Here is a 12,733-nt window from a genome sequence, read left to right as displayed (position 1 = left end):
GATAGCGTACAGGTAAAGACACAGGCCTGGTGGTCTTATTCTGGGGAAGGAACAGTAGCAAGAGTTATTATTTGTTAGAAAGGGAAAGAGAATGGCACAAAGATACAGGAAAATATGTAAGATTGAGAAAAAAACCTTTATATAAACACTGAAAGAAAATCTCTAAGAGCTGCATAAAAGTCCTTGTAAGGGGCGCCTGGGTGGCGCAGTCGGTTAAGCGTCCGACTTCAGCCAGGTCACGATCTCGCAGTCCGTGAGTTCGAGCCCCGCGTCGGGCTCTGGGCTGACGGCTCAGAGCCTGGAGCCTGCTTCGGATTCTGTGTCTCCCTCTCTCTCTGCCTCTCCCCCGTTCATGCTCTGTCTCTGTCTCAAAAATAAATAAACGTTAAAAAAAATTTAAAAAAAAAAAAAAAAAAAAAAAAAAAGTCCTTGTAAGGTCACCTTAGGAAAATCCTGTATTAGTCTAATTTATGCCTGATTGTCAACATCCAGATGCACTTTAAGGTGTCTTACATTTGATTCCATTTTTAAAAAAAATTTTTTTTAAACATTTATTCATTTTGGAGAGTGAGAGAGACAGAGCACGAGTGGAGGAGGGGCAGAGAGAGACGGAGACACAGAATCCGAAGCAGCTCCAGGGTGTGAGCTGTGAGCCCAGGGCCTGATGCGGGGCTCGAACTCACAGACTGTCAGATCATGACCTGAGCCGAAGTCGGATGCTCAACCGACTGAGCCACCCAGGCGTCCCTTTTTGGTTCCATTTTTAATACTCTCCCTTGGTGAGTTGTTTTGATCCGCATAATAAAACATATGCAGGCTTACTCGGCTTCAACTCCACTCTGTATATGTTATTCTTCCCAGTGAATGACATTTATTGACCTAGAAGCCAGAGGTTGCTGCTCATTGGAAGAGAAAGGATTTCCACCATACGAATGTGGCAAAAAGCAACCTATATATGAAATGAGACTTGAAGAAGGTGAGGGAAATAGAGGTTGTGTCTTTCTCTTCACTTTCTGCACAAGGCACTGGGAAAGTATGAAGGACCGTGGGTCTCATGTTACTAAAACTGTGAAATAAATACAAGCCCCGGGGTTCCAGTGTTTGTTCACTTTTTCTGCTGCTTTTCCTGGCAATTCCCCATTATCACTATAGAAATGGAGCTAGTGAACTGGGACATTTTTCAGGAGAATCTGCAACTAGAAATGCATGTTGGCACTTTCAAGGTTAATATACCCCCCAAATTTTGGGCAATTATCAATCGCCAGAAGTCATATGAAGATCATGTATTCAAGACTGAGTCTTCTTTACTAGCTTGGTTTCCTCCTAAAGAATAAATTTTGAGCTCTGAATAAAATGAATGTTCTATTTTCTTTAGAAATCCAAAGAAATTAGTCCAAACAAATGTGATGAATAGCATATTAACGAAAACAAATTTTATGGAAAATGTAGTTTAATTTAATCCTACTAATAAATTGCTTAATCACATTTTTTTTCTCTCCTATAAAATCATTCCTAGTAGTCTCAGTTAACACTTTAAATTTTTTTTTTTAATGTTCATTCATTTTTGAGAGAGACAGAGACAGAATGCGAGTGGGTTAGAGGCAGAGAGGGAGACACAGAATCTGAAGCAGGCTCCAGGCTCTGAGCTGTCAGCACAGAGCCTGACGCGGGGCTCAAACTCATGAACTGTGAGATCATGACCCAAGTCAAATTCTGATGCTTAACCGACTGAGCCACCCAGGTGCTCCCCAAATAAGTTTTCTGAGGTCACTCAGCAAGTTAGAAAAGGGATAAGACACCGGGAAGATCTCAATCTCCAAACTTCTTTGAGATTGAAGAAAAAGCTGTAGCTGTGGTCAAATATATTTAAAAAAATTTTTTTTAAATTGTTCACTTATTATTGAGAGACAGAGAAAGAGCATGAGCATGGGGGGGGCATAGAGAGAAGACACAGAATCTGAAGCAGGATCCAGGCTCCGAGCTGTTAGCACAGAGCCTGACGTGGGGCTCAAACCCACTGCGAGATCATGACCTGAGCCGAAGTCGGATGCTTAACCGACTGAGCCACCCAGATGCCCCTGTGGTCAAATATTTCAATCCTTAGCTGCTATGTTTGCATTTCCTTTACACCATTAGTGTTAGTTACTTTTCATTTAAAAATAGATAAGCTTAATGAAAAGCTTATTAAAGGGAGACTGGTATAGTACCTTTTTTTTTTAATGTTTTTTAAATTTTATTTTTGAAAGACAGAGACAGAGAACGTGCGCACGCGCGTGTGAGCGAGCAGGGGAGGGGTAAAGAGAGAGGGAGACAGAGGATCCGAAGCGGGCTCTGTGCTGACAGCAGACAGCCCAACATGGGGCTCAAAATCCTGAACTGCGAGATCATGATCTGAGCTGAAGTTGGATGTTTAACCAACTGAGGCACCCAGGTGTCCTGAGACTGGTATAGTATCTTAAAAAACACTGAAGAGAATCAGTCCCATTTTCCTACGGTCTCCTGTTCACACACCAATGTCCTGCTGTCTTCACGCATGCCTGAGTTGCTGTTGTTGGAACACAGTCTATTCTTGTTTGAAAATACGTGAAGCAGCTATTTGGGAATGGAGGTTGGCAGCTATCCATCTCATGTCTGCTGACTCCAATAGAAAACAATACACATTTCCCGCATAGTTCTTTCCCTGTGGCTGACAGAAAAGTGATCTCACTGAACAGTGATTTCCTTAGTCAAGCACAATGATGGTTCTACAGTATCCCAAGTATGATAAATGTACAACCGCCTCTCTCCTCTAGATTTTTTAAAAAGCTGAACTTTGTGTTGGAAGACTGGAGGGGAACATGCCTTTTTCTCTTAGTAGAAAACATAGCTGTTAACTGATATTCTGGCACCATGAAGTTTTAAAGAATCCTAGAAGGTTAATTCCATGGAAAGGAGTATATATGAAGTCACCTGAATAATGAGTCATACAAGAGAAGCAAGGGAAATAATAAGCAGGGAAGTGAAAATCTGAGCGAGGAATGTTTTGAATATAGTGGGCAGTTGAAAAAGGGAGCGAAGACGTGGGAAGAGGAGGTCTGAAACAAAAGGGGATGAGGAATTTGCTTTTGGACAGAGAATTGCTATTATTTACCATGAACAGAACATGAACTAGTAAAACTGGGACTAGATGCCACATTCAATAAACTGAGAGTCAAGAAAAGTAGAAATGGTATTCATAACTAGGTAAGAATACAGTTCCGGTAAGTTAGCAGGTCACAGAGAAAGAAAGAAGATATGGGCAGATATTTCACAAGCCTGTCTGAGCAGAGGGGAAATATGATTTCCAAAAGACCAACAGAAGGTTGCTAATGTCCAGGAAAGGATTCCTTGAAGGCAAAACAGAGTAGTGACTTCCTCTAGGGGGACAGGAATTAGAGAAGAACTCGCAAAGCTGGGAAACTCAGACCATACCTGTATGGCAACAGGTTCTGTGAGGGATTAATAGATTAATCAAGCTTAGACAAGATATCCACCAAATCTGCTTGGATTAAAGTATTTTTCTTCAAGTATTTTTATCACCTTCTTAGAACAGAAAGAAAGAAAAGATACCAAACACTTGGTCTAAGCTGACCAAGTGAAAGTCAGAATCATATATTGTTTTTATCTTCTTTGTTATATTCCTATAAAGAATGCTATTTGACTATTCTTAACTTTGCCTTAGTTGAACTAAGTAGAAAATGAGTATAATAATGATAATGATCATAATGGCTAAAATTTACTGAGTGCTTACTACTTCCAAGTCAGTTATTAAATTTTTTTTTTAATGTTTTTATTTATTTTTGAGACAGAGCATGAGCAGGGGAGGGGCAGAGAGAGAGGGAGACACAGAATCCGAAGCAGGCTCCAGGCTCTGAGCTGTCAGCACAGAGCCTGACACGGGGCTTGAACTCACAGATTGTGAGATCATGACCTGAGCTGAAGTCGGACGCTTAACTGACTGAGCCACCCAGGTGCCCCCCAAGTCAGTTATTACACGAAACACTTTATGTAGATTTATTGGCTCATTTAAACTTACCAAAAGACTGTGTGAGGTAAACACTGTTATTATCTTCATTTTATATACAAGAAAACTGACTCTCAGGAGACTAAGTAACTTGGGTCAAGGTAAAACCAGAATATGAACTGAAATCTGAATCCTCAACTACTATGCTATTACTCTATCCTCAAGGGCTAAGGTTTCATAGTAGTAGAAAGAGTAAACCCACGTGATTCCCTGGAAAGAGTCAAGGGAGCAGGAAGATAGATAGACATGGGGATAAAAACTAGGAGGGAGGAGGAGCATCAGGTAGAGCTATAAATTTCAGTTCTTACTGGTCAGAGCCATTCTGTCACGTAACCTCTTGTAAGTGTTCTTGGGATCCAAGTACCAATACCAGGGAATAGCTTCTAATACCTGTCAGCACTCGCATGGCTCCATGGACTGCATTTAAATCTCCGCTCACCAACATCTCCATGAGCAGGTTGAAGAGCTGGGGCCAGGCTTCGGGCCAGTCCCAGTGGGCAATGGCTGACACCGCATAGGCCACACTGGAGCGCACCTTACTTATTGATTCTCTCAACCCATTGGGCAATAGCTCCCGGATAACAATTTTTGCCTGCAGAGGAGAAAAGCCCACCTGTCATTAGACCAGGTTATAAGTGACTGGTAGAGTCCCATCCAGTTTATGTGTTGAAAAGCAACGCACACGAGGTATCGTATATCTATCAAAAATTCCGATACACAAACTTGACAAATCGTTCATTTGGGGAGTTCAACTATTATCTCTAAACTTATGCGGTCCATTACGTTAGCCACCAGCTACATGTGGCCCTTTAAATTTAAATGAAAATGAAATGCAATAAAAAAATTCACTTCCTGAGTTGCAGCAGTCACATTTTAAGTGCTCAACACCCGTACGTAGCCAGTAGCTACTGTACTAGACAACACAGGTACAGAAAATCTTCGTAGCTACAGAGTTCCAATGGGCAGTGCTGCCCTAGACCTTGTACCTCAGAGTTTCTTGGGGGCCCAGAATGGTTGCATAGCGTTGTACTAAGTAGAACCATTGGTTCATTTAATCCTCAAACAACTCTTTGAAGTTGGATTTCTAATTCTAATTTTAGATATTTAAGAAATTGAAGCTTAGAGGTTAAAATACTCTTCCAATATTCTCATGGCTAGTAAAAGGCAGAACTGCAATGTGAACACAGGTCAGCCTGATACTCAGGTCTCTTACCTACAGCATGTTGCCGATAATGCCAGCTACCAATCAATCTCCTTTTCTGCCTTTTGATTGCCCCATGTTGTCAAAGACTGGTGACAGCTCAATCTCTTAAGATGGCCCTCTCACTCTTTACAGGTGGACTAATCAAGTAACTCTCCTTACCCTTTCTGTAGTTTCAGGAGGCCTAAACTTCTCTGACTGGGCACACCAGTGAGTTTCCACATATTGCTTCAAAATGACTGATGCCAGCTGCGAAGAGAATAAGCCAAGTAGTACAGCAAGAAAAGGACTTTCTTCATATATACAAATCATATACATACAGACGGCCTAATACATTCATTTGAAGTATATCTAAATCTGGTACAAAATCCTAGGTTATTTGTAAATTGGCCTTATTCTTTCTCTTTCCAATAAGAAAGTTTTATTATCAAGTAAAAGGGAAATTACTTATAAATTGGGTCAATCAGTCTGGACTCACCTGACGGATTGCCAGTGCTCCCTGGGGATCTACGGTCAGCTCTGCCAGGTGAACACCAAATTCTGAAAGAGAAAATTTTATTTTGAGTCTAAAAACACCCAGGAAAGCCATAGCAACTTACTGAGCTTTAACTCTGATGCCAACAAGAAAGATTTCAGAAGGGGGACTGATTCATTGCTTCTAAAAGTGGTGATAACTGCTAAGATTGATTCTTCTAAGTAGGAGAAACAAACAGGCTAGGCTGTAGGACATGGCTGCCTACAACGAATAGTTCCAGCCCTCTCACTTCTTCCAATCTCTGCATAGCATCTTCCAAGATGGCAACATCTTCCTCTTAGACCAATGAATATAGTATCTAATTGAAAACCAGGACTATCTAACCCCAAAGAAAAATTAAAAAGTGAGATTTCAGGAGTTGTTCAGATATCTGCTACTAGATAAGAGATGATTAAGTATAAGAAAATCTGGCTTTAACAGGTTTAGTCCTAAAAATATAACTGTTTTAAGTGAACAGTTTCCAATAAGCAATGTAAGCAGTAAACCTGAAATGCATATTGAGAGATGTGTGTCTCCATGTATGCCACATTTTACCTTAAAAGAGCTACTAAAAATAAAAAATAAAATAAAGAAATGCATATTGAGAGACTAAAAACAATGCTTACTCCCACATTAAAATTCAGATCCTTCAATGCTTCAATGGAATCCACATTAAAATCTCAATGATGGTTTTTCCAGAAACAGAAATCCTAAAATTCATACAGAATCTCAAGGGACTACCTCAAGTAGCCAAGATAATCTTGACCAAAAAAAGAAAAAGAGACCAAACCCGGAGGACTCACACTTTCTGATTTCAAAACTTACTACAAATCTACAGTAATCAAAATAATGTGGTACTGGCATAAAGTCAGATAATATATAGCAATGAAAAGAATAGAGAGCCCAGAAATAAACCCTCACATACATGGTCAAATGATTTTTGACAAAGATGCCACAGTCATTCAGTGGGAAAAAGGCAGCTTTCAACAAATGTTGGGAAAATTGAATATCCATATGCAAGTAAATTAAGCTGGACCCTTATCAAATACTATACACAACAATTAACTCAAAATGAATCAGGGGAATACATATAAGACTTAAAACACTTAAAATCTCAGAAGCAAACACTAGACAAAAGCTTCATGACCTTAGATTTGGCAATGATTTCCTGGATATGATACCAAAGGCACAGAAAGAAGAAAAAATACATAAATCAGACTTCATAAAAAGTCAAAAATTTTGTGCATCAAAAAATACTTCCATACAGTGAAAAGGCAACCCACAGGACGGAAAAGACTATTTGTAAATCATTGGTCTAAAAAGTGGGGGCGGGGGGGGGGGGGAACCTGACTGGCTCAGTCAGTAGAGCATGCAACTCCTGATCTTGGGGTCGTGAGTTCAAGCACCACGATGCGGTAAAGTTTACTTAACAAGAAAAAAATTTTCTAAAAAAAATCATTTAGCTGATAAGGGATTAATATCCCAAACACAGAGAACTGAAATTCAACAACAACAAAACAAACAACCCAATTCAAAAATGAGCACAAGACTCAAATGGGTATTTCTCCAAAGAAGATATATAATGGCCAACAGACACCTGAAAAGACACTCAACATCATTCATCACTAGGGAAATGCAAATCCAAACTTCGAGATGCCACCACACACTCATTTAGGATAGCTACTACCAAAACAGAAAACAAGTACTGGGGAGGGTGTGGAGAAATTGGAATGCTTACACATGACTGGTGGGAATGTAAAATGGCATAGCTGCTGTGCAGAATAATACAGTGGTTCCTCAAAAAATCAGAAATAGAATCACCATAAGATCTAGCAAATTCCATCTGTGGGTATATAACCAAAAGAACTGAAAGCAGGGTCTTGAAGAGATATTTGCATATCCATGTTCATAGTACCATTGTTCACAGTAGCTAAAAGATAGAAGCAACCAAGTGTCTATCCAGAGATGAGCAAATAAAACGCAGTATATATATATGTACAAGGGAATATTATTCAGCTTTCAAAAGGAAGGAAATTCTGCAATATGATACAACAACTGCTAAAATAGGTGAATCTTGAGGACATTATGCTAAATAAAATACATTAGTCACAAAAAGACAAATACTATATGATTCCATTTTGATACGAGCTACTTAGAGTAGTCAAAATCATAAAGACAGAAAGTTTAACAGAAGTTGCCAGGGGCTGGGGGAGGGGAAAATGAGGAGTTACTTAATGGGTTTACAGACTGTCAGTTTTACAAGATGAATAGAATTGGTGGTGACAGTTGTGCAACAACGTGAGTATATTAAATACCATTGGACTGTGTACACTTAAAGATGTTAAAATGGTAAATATTAGGTGTATTTTACTACAAATTTTTTTTAAAAAAAATTAGATCTAATTTATACTTGCAAGGGAGTCAACTGTCAAATGAGGAAGAAGAATGTAAGACCAAGAGGGCACCATAATTTTCACATCTCACAGTCTAGGGCTGTGCTATCCAACATGATAGTCATCACTTACAAGTGACTACTGAATACCTGAGATGTGGCTAGTGAGAATTGACATGTGCTGCAAGTGTAAAATACCACACTGCAAACTTAGTATGAAAACAAAATAATGTAAAATATTTTAGTAATGCTTATACGGATTACAAATTGAAATACTTTGCACACCTTAGGTTAAATGAATAGTTTTAAAACTTAATTTTACCTTTTTCTTTTTACCTTCCCAATATAACTTTTAGAAAATTTAAAATTTCACCTGTGACTCCCATTATATTCCTACCGGACAGCACTGTTCTAGAGACTGAATGGTAATTTTTCAGAGGTGTTCAGTTGTGGTAGGTGCACCAGTTACGACAGGTGCATCATCCCTATTTGCAGGGAGCCGAAGAGGCTAAGACCACAGGTTAGGCAAGTGTAGGCTCAAATCCTGAAGCCACTGTGTCTAAGCTTAGACAAGTTACTTATCTTTTCTAAACCCCAGTTTCTCCATCTGCAAAATAAAGATAATGGTATCAAGTTACCAAGCAATCCTGTGAGAACAACACATGGCACATAGTAAAAACTTTAAAAATCAGTTATTGTGGCAATCCCTATAAAAATTCCAATGGCGTTTTTCACAGAAATAGAACAATCCTAAAATTTGCGTGGAACCATGAGAAACCCCAAAGAGCCAAAGCAATCTTGAGCACAAACAAAGCTAGAAGCATCATGGCTCCCTGATTTAAAATTAATTTACAAAGCTATAGTAATCAAAACTATGGTACTGGCATAAAGGCACATAGATCAGTGGAACAGAACAGAGCCCAGAAATAAACCTATGGTTAATTAATTTAGGACAAAGGAGGCAAGGCTCTCCAAAGGAAAAGGACAGTCTCTTCAATAAATGATGCTGGGGGGAGCCTGGGTGGCTCAGTTGGTTAAGCACCGGACTTCAGCTCAGGTCATGATCTCATGGTTCGTGGGTTCTAGCCCTGCGTCGGGCTCTGTGCTGACAGCTCAGAGCCTGGAGCCTGCTTCAGATTCTGTGTCTCCCTCTCTCTCTGCCCCTGCTCAGCTCATGCTCTGTCTCTGTCTCTCTCTCAAAAATAAATAAACTTAAAAAAAAATTAAAAAAAATAAATGATACTGGGAAAACTGGACAGCCACATGCAAAAGAATGAAACTGGACCACTCTCTTACACCATATACAAAAACGAATTCAAAATTAATTAATTTACTATTTGATTAATTCAAAGTTAATTAATTAAAGACTTGAATGTAAGACCAGAAACCATAAAACTTCTAAAAGAAAACATAGGTGTTAAGTTTCCTGAAATCAGTTTTAGCGATGACCTTCTATATTTGACACCAAGAGCAAAGGCAACAAAAGCAAAAATAAATTAAGTGGGACTACAGGCATACCTTGTTTATTGCACCTTGCTTTACTGCACTTTGTAGATAGAGTTTTTTTTATGAATTGAAGGTCTGGGGCAACCCTGTGTAAAGCAAGTTTATCGGTGCCATTTTTTTCAACAGTATTTGCTCACTTTGTGTCTCTATGTCACATTTTGGTATTCTCTCAATATTTTAAACTTTTCCATTTTATATATATATATATATATATATATATATACACACATTATATATATATATATATATATAAGTTTTTTTATGTTTTATTTTATATTTGAGAGAGAGAGAGAGAGCAAGCACGATCAGGGGAGGGGCAGACAGGTGGAGACAGAATCTGAAGCAGGCTCCAGGCTCTGAGCTGTCAGCACAGAGCCCAACGCAGGGCTCGAACTCACAAGCAGTGAGATCATGACCTGAGCAGGAGTCAGATGCTCAACCGACTGAACCACCCTGGCGTCCCTCCATTATTATATTTGTTATGGTGATCAGTGATCTTTGACGTTACTACTGTAATTGTTTTGAGGCAACACAAAGTGTCCATATAGGATGGTGAACTTAATTGAAAAATGCTGTGTTATGATGGCCCCACTAACTGGCCATTTCCCCTTCTCTCTCCCTCTCTTTGGGCCTCCCTATTCCACCAGACACAACAATACTGAAATTAGACCAAATTAAACCGTGTAATAACCTCTAAGGGTTCAAGTGAAAGGAAGAGGTGCATGTCTCACACTTGAGAAAAAGCTTGGTGAGGAAGGCATGTCAAAAGCCGAGAGGCTGAAAGCTAGGCCTCTTGTGTCAGCTAAGCTGTGAATACAAAGAAAAAGTATTTGAATGGAAGCAAAAGTGCTACTCCAGTGAACACTCAAATGGTAAGAAAGTGAAACAATCTTATTACAGATATGGAGAAAGTTTTAGTGGTCTGGACAGATCAAACCAGCCACAACATTCCCTTAAGCCAAAGACTAATCCAGAGCAAGGCCCTAACTCTCTTAAATTTTATCAAGGCTAAGAGAGGTGAAGAAGCTGCAGAAGAAAAAGTACTGATCTGTAGGGCACCTGGGTGGCTCAGTCTGTTGGGCGTCCAACTTCGGCTCACTCAGGTCATGATCTCGCAGTTTGTGGGTTTGAGCCCTGCGACGGGCTCTGTGCTAACAGCTCAGAGCCTGGAGCCTACTTAAGATTCTGTGTCTTCCTCTCTTTCTGCCCCTCCCCTGCTCATGCTCTGTCTCTATCTCTCTCTCTGTTTCAAAAAGGAATATTAAAAAAAAAATTAAATGGGGCGCCTGGGTGGCTCAGTTGGTTAAGCGTCCGACTTCGGCTCAGGTCATGATCTCACGGTCTGTGAGTTCAAGCCCCGCGTCGGGCTCTGTGCTGACAGCTCAGAGCCTGGAGCCTGCTTCAGATTCTGTGTCTCCCTCTCTCTCTGACCCTCCCCCGTTCATTCTCTGTCTCTCTCAAAATAAACATTAAAATGTCTCAAAAATAAACATTAAAAAAAAAAAATTTAAATAAGTTGGGAAGTAACGTACAGCATGTCAGCTCTGGCTAATAATACTGTATTATATATTTTAAAGTTGCTAAGGTAAGAGAATAGATCTTAGAAATTCTTTTAATAAAAAAAAACAAAAATTCTATAATTAAAATAAAATAATAAATTGTGCTAGTATTGCTTTTATTGCCCATAGTGAGTACACTGTCTGGCTTTCCTATCTCTGTAACTAAAGTTACTTTCCATGGTGAATTCTAACTATCACAATTGGGTTTCACTGAAATAGCCATCCAAAGGATATTTATGCAAAAGAAAAGCTTAATACCAAGAAAAAGTCACCCATGCAGTGTTTCATGTTCAAGGCTTATCCAAGTACACAGGTTAAAAGCTACTGAAAATGATCTATGTCTATGTATTTTTTAAATGTTTTATTTTGAAATCATTTTTAGACTTAAAGAAAAGCTGACAAACAGTACATAGAGTTCATGGATACCCTTTACTCACGTTCCTCTGATATTAACAACCTACACAACTGTGGTTCAATGATCAAAACCAAAAACTAACATGGGTATAATACTATTAACTGAACTACAGACTTGACTGGAATTTCACCAGTTTTTTTCCCTTATTGTCCTTTTTCTGCTTCATGATCCAATCCAAGATCCCATGTTGTATTTGGCTGTCAGGTCTCTTCAGTTTCCTCTAATGCATGACATTCTCTTATTGTCTTTTATGACCAGAACACTTCCAATGAGTAATGATCAGTTACTTTGTAGAATGTGTCTCAATGTGTGATTGACCCAAGTTTCCTCATGATTAGACTGAGGTTATTCATTTTAGACAAAAATATCAGAGAAGTGATGCTGTGTCCTCAGAATATCCTATCAGGGAATACATAATGTTGAAAAGTTACTGGAAATGTTAACCATGATCACTTACTTGATAATGTGCAGTCTACTGGGTTTCTCTACTGTAAAGGTACTGTTTTTCCCTTTTAATGATAAAAATCTCGGGAGAGATACTTTGAGATTATGATAATATCTTGTTTCTTCTTATACTTTCACACATTGATTTTAGTATCCATCTGTAGATCCTATTGGCAAACATTATCACCGTGTTGTTTGCCTAATGGTGCTTTCATATTTATTTTCTTTACTCTTATTAACTGTAATTCTTTTCTAATGAGGAACTGTCCCTTCTCCTTTCTTTATCCAATTATTTCTTTACACCAGTGTGGACTCATGTTATTTATTTTATTGTATAGTTTTAAGCCAGTACTATCATTATTTTGCTGCCCAGATCATTCTACTTAGGCCACTGGCACTCCTTTCATTTGGGTCCTGTATACTTCTCTACACTCCCATCCTTTTTACAGCACTGCCTTTTGTTTTGATATCACAAGATATTCTAGGCTTATCTTATATTTTCCCTGCATAAGCCCTGGTGCTTATTTTAGTGGGGAATGCTATTTAGAAACCAAGATCTGGATGCTAGGTGTGCTCAATGCTACTGGGGTGTCACTGCTCCTAGGCCTTCTCAGAGAACACCACGAGGAAATCTATGTATGTATACTAACGTATACCTAC

The 12,733-nt window shown here is 39.1% G+C and overlaps 1 protein-coding gene across 2 annotated transcripts in view; it reads right to left on the bottom strand.

Moving 5' to 3' along the window:
* IPO9 (importin 9) overlaps window positions 1-12,733 on the bottom strand; it is a 53,885-nt gene that overhangs the window by 27,980 nt on the left and 13,172 nt on the right. Inside the window, exons 2-4 of one of the 2 annotated variants that reach the window (XM_060644080.3) lie at window positions 5,722-5,783; window positions 5,406-5,492; window positions 4,433-4,634 (exon numbers count right to left, since the gene is read on the bottom strand). In XM_060644080.3, coding sequence (XP_060500063.1) covers window positions 4,433-4,634; window positions 5,406-5,492; window positions 5,722-5,783 — 351 coding nt within the window. Of the gene's footprint in view, window positions 1-4,054; window positions 4,138-4,432; window positions 4,635-5,405; window positions 5,493-5,721; window positions 5,784-12,733 lie in introns of those variants that run through there. The other variant, XM_060644081.3, reaches the window with a different exon arrangement.

This window comes from Panthera onca, chromosome F1 (assembly GCF_046562875.1).
Source record: "Panthera onca isolate mPanOnc1 chromosome F1, mPanOnc1 haplotype 2, whole genome shotgun sequence".
Classification (NCBI taxonomy): domain Eukaryota; kingdom Metazoa; phylum Chordata; class Mammalia; order Carnivora; family Felidae; genus Panthera; species Panthera onca.
Note: the sequence above shows the minus strand (reverse complement) of the source record. Positions and strands in the feature narration are given on the sequence as shown.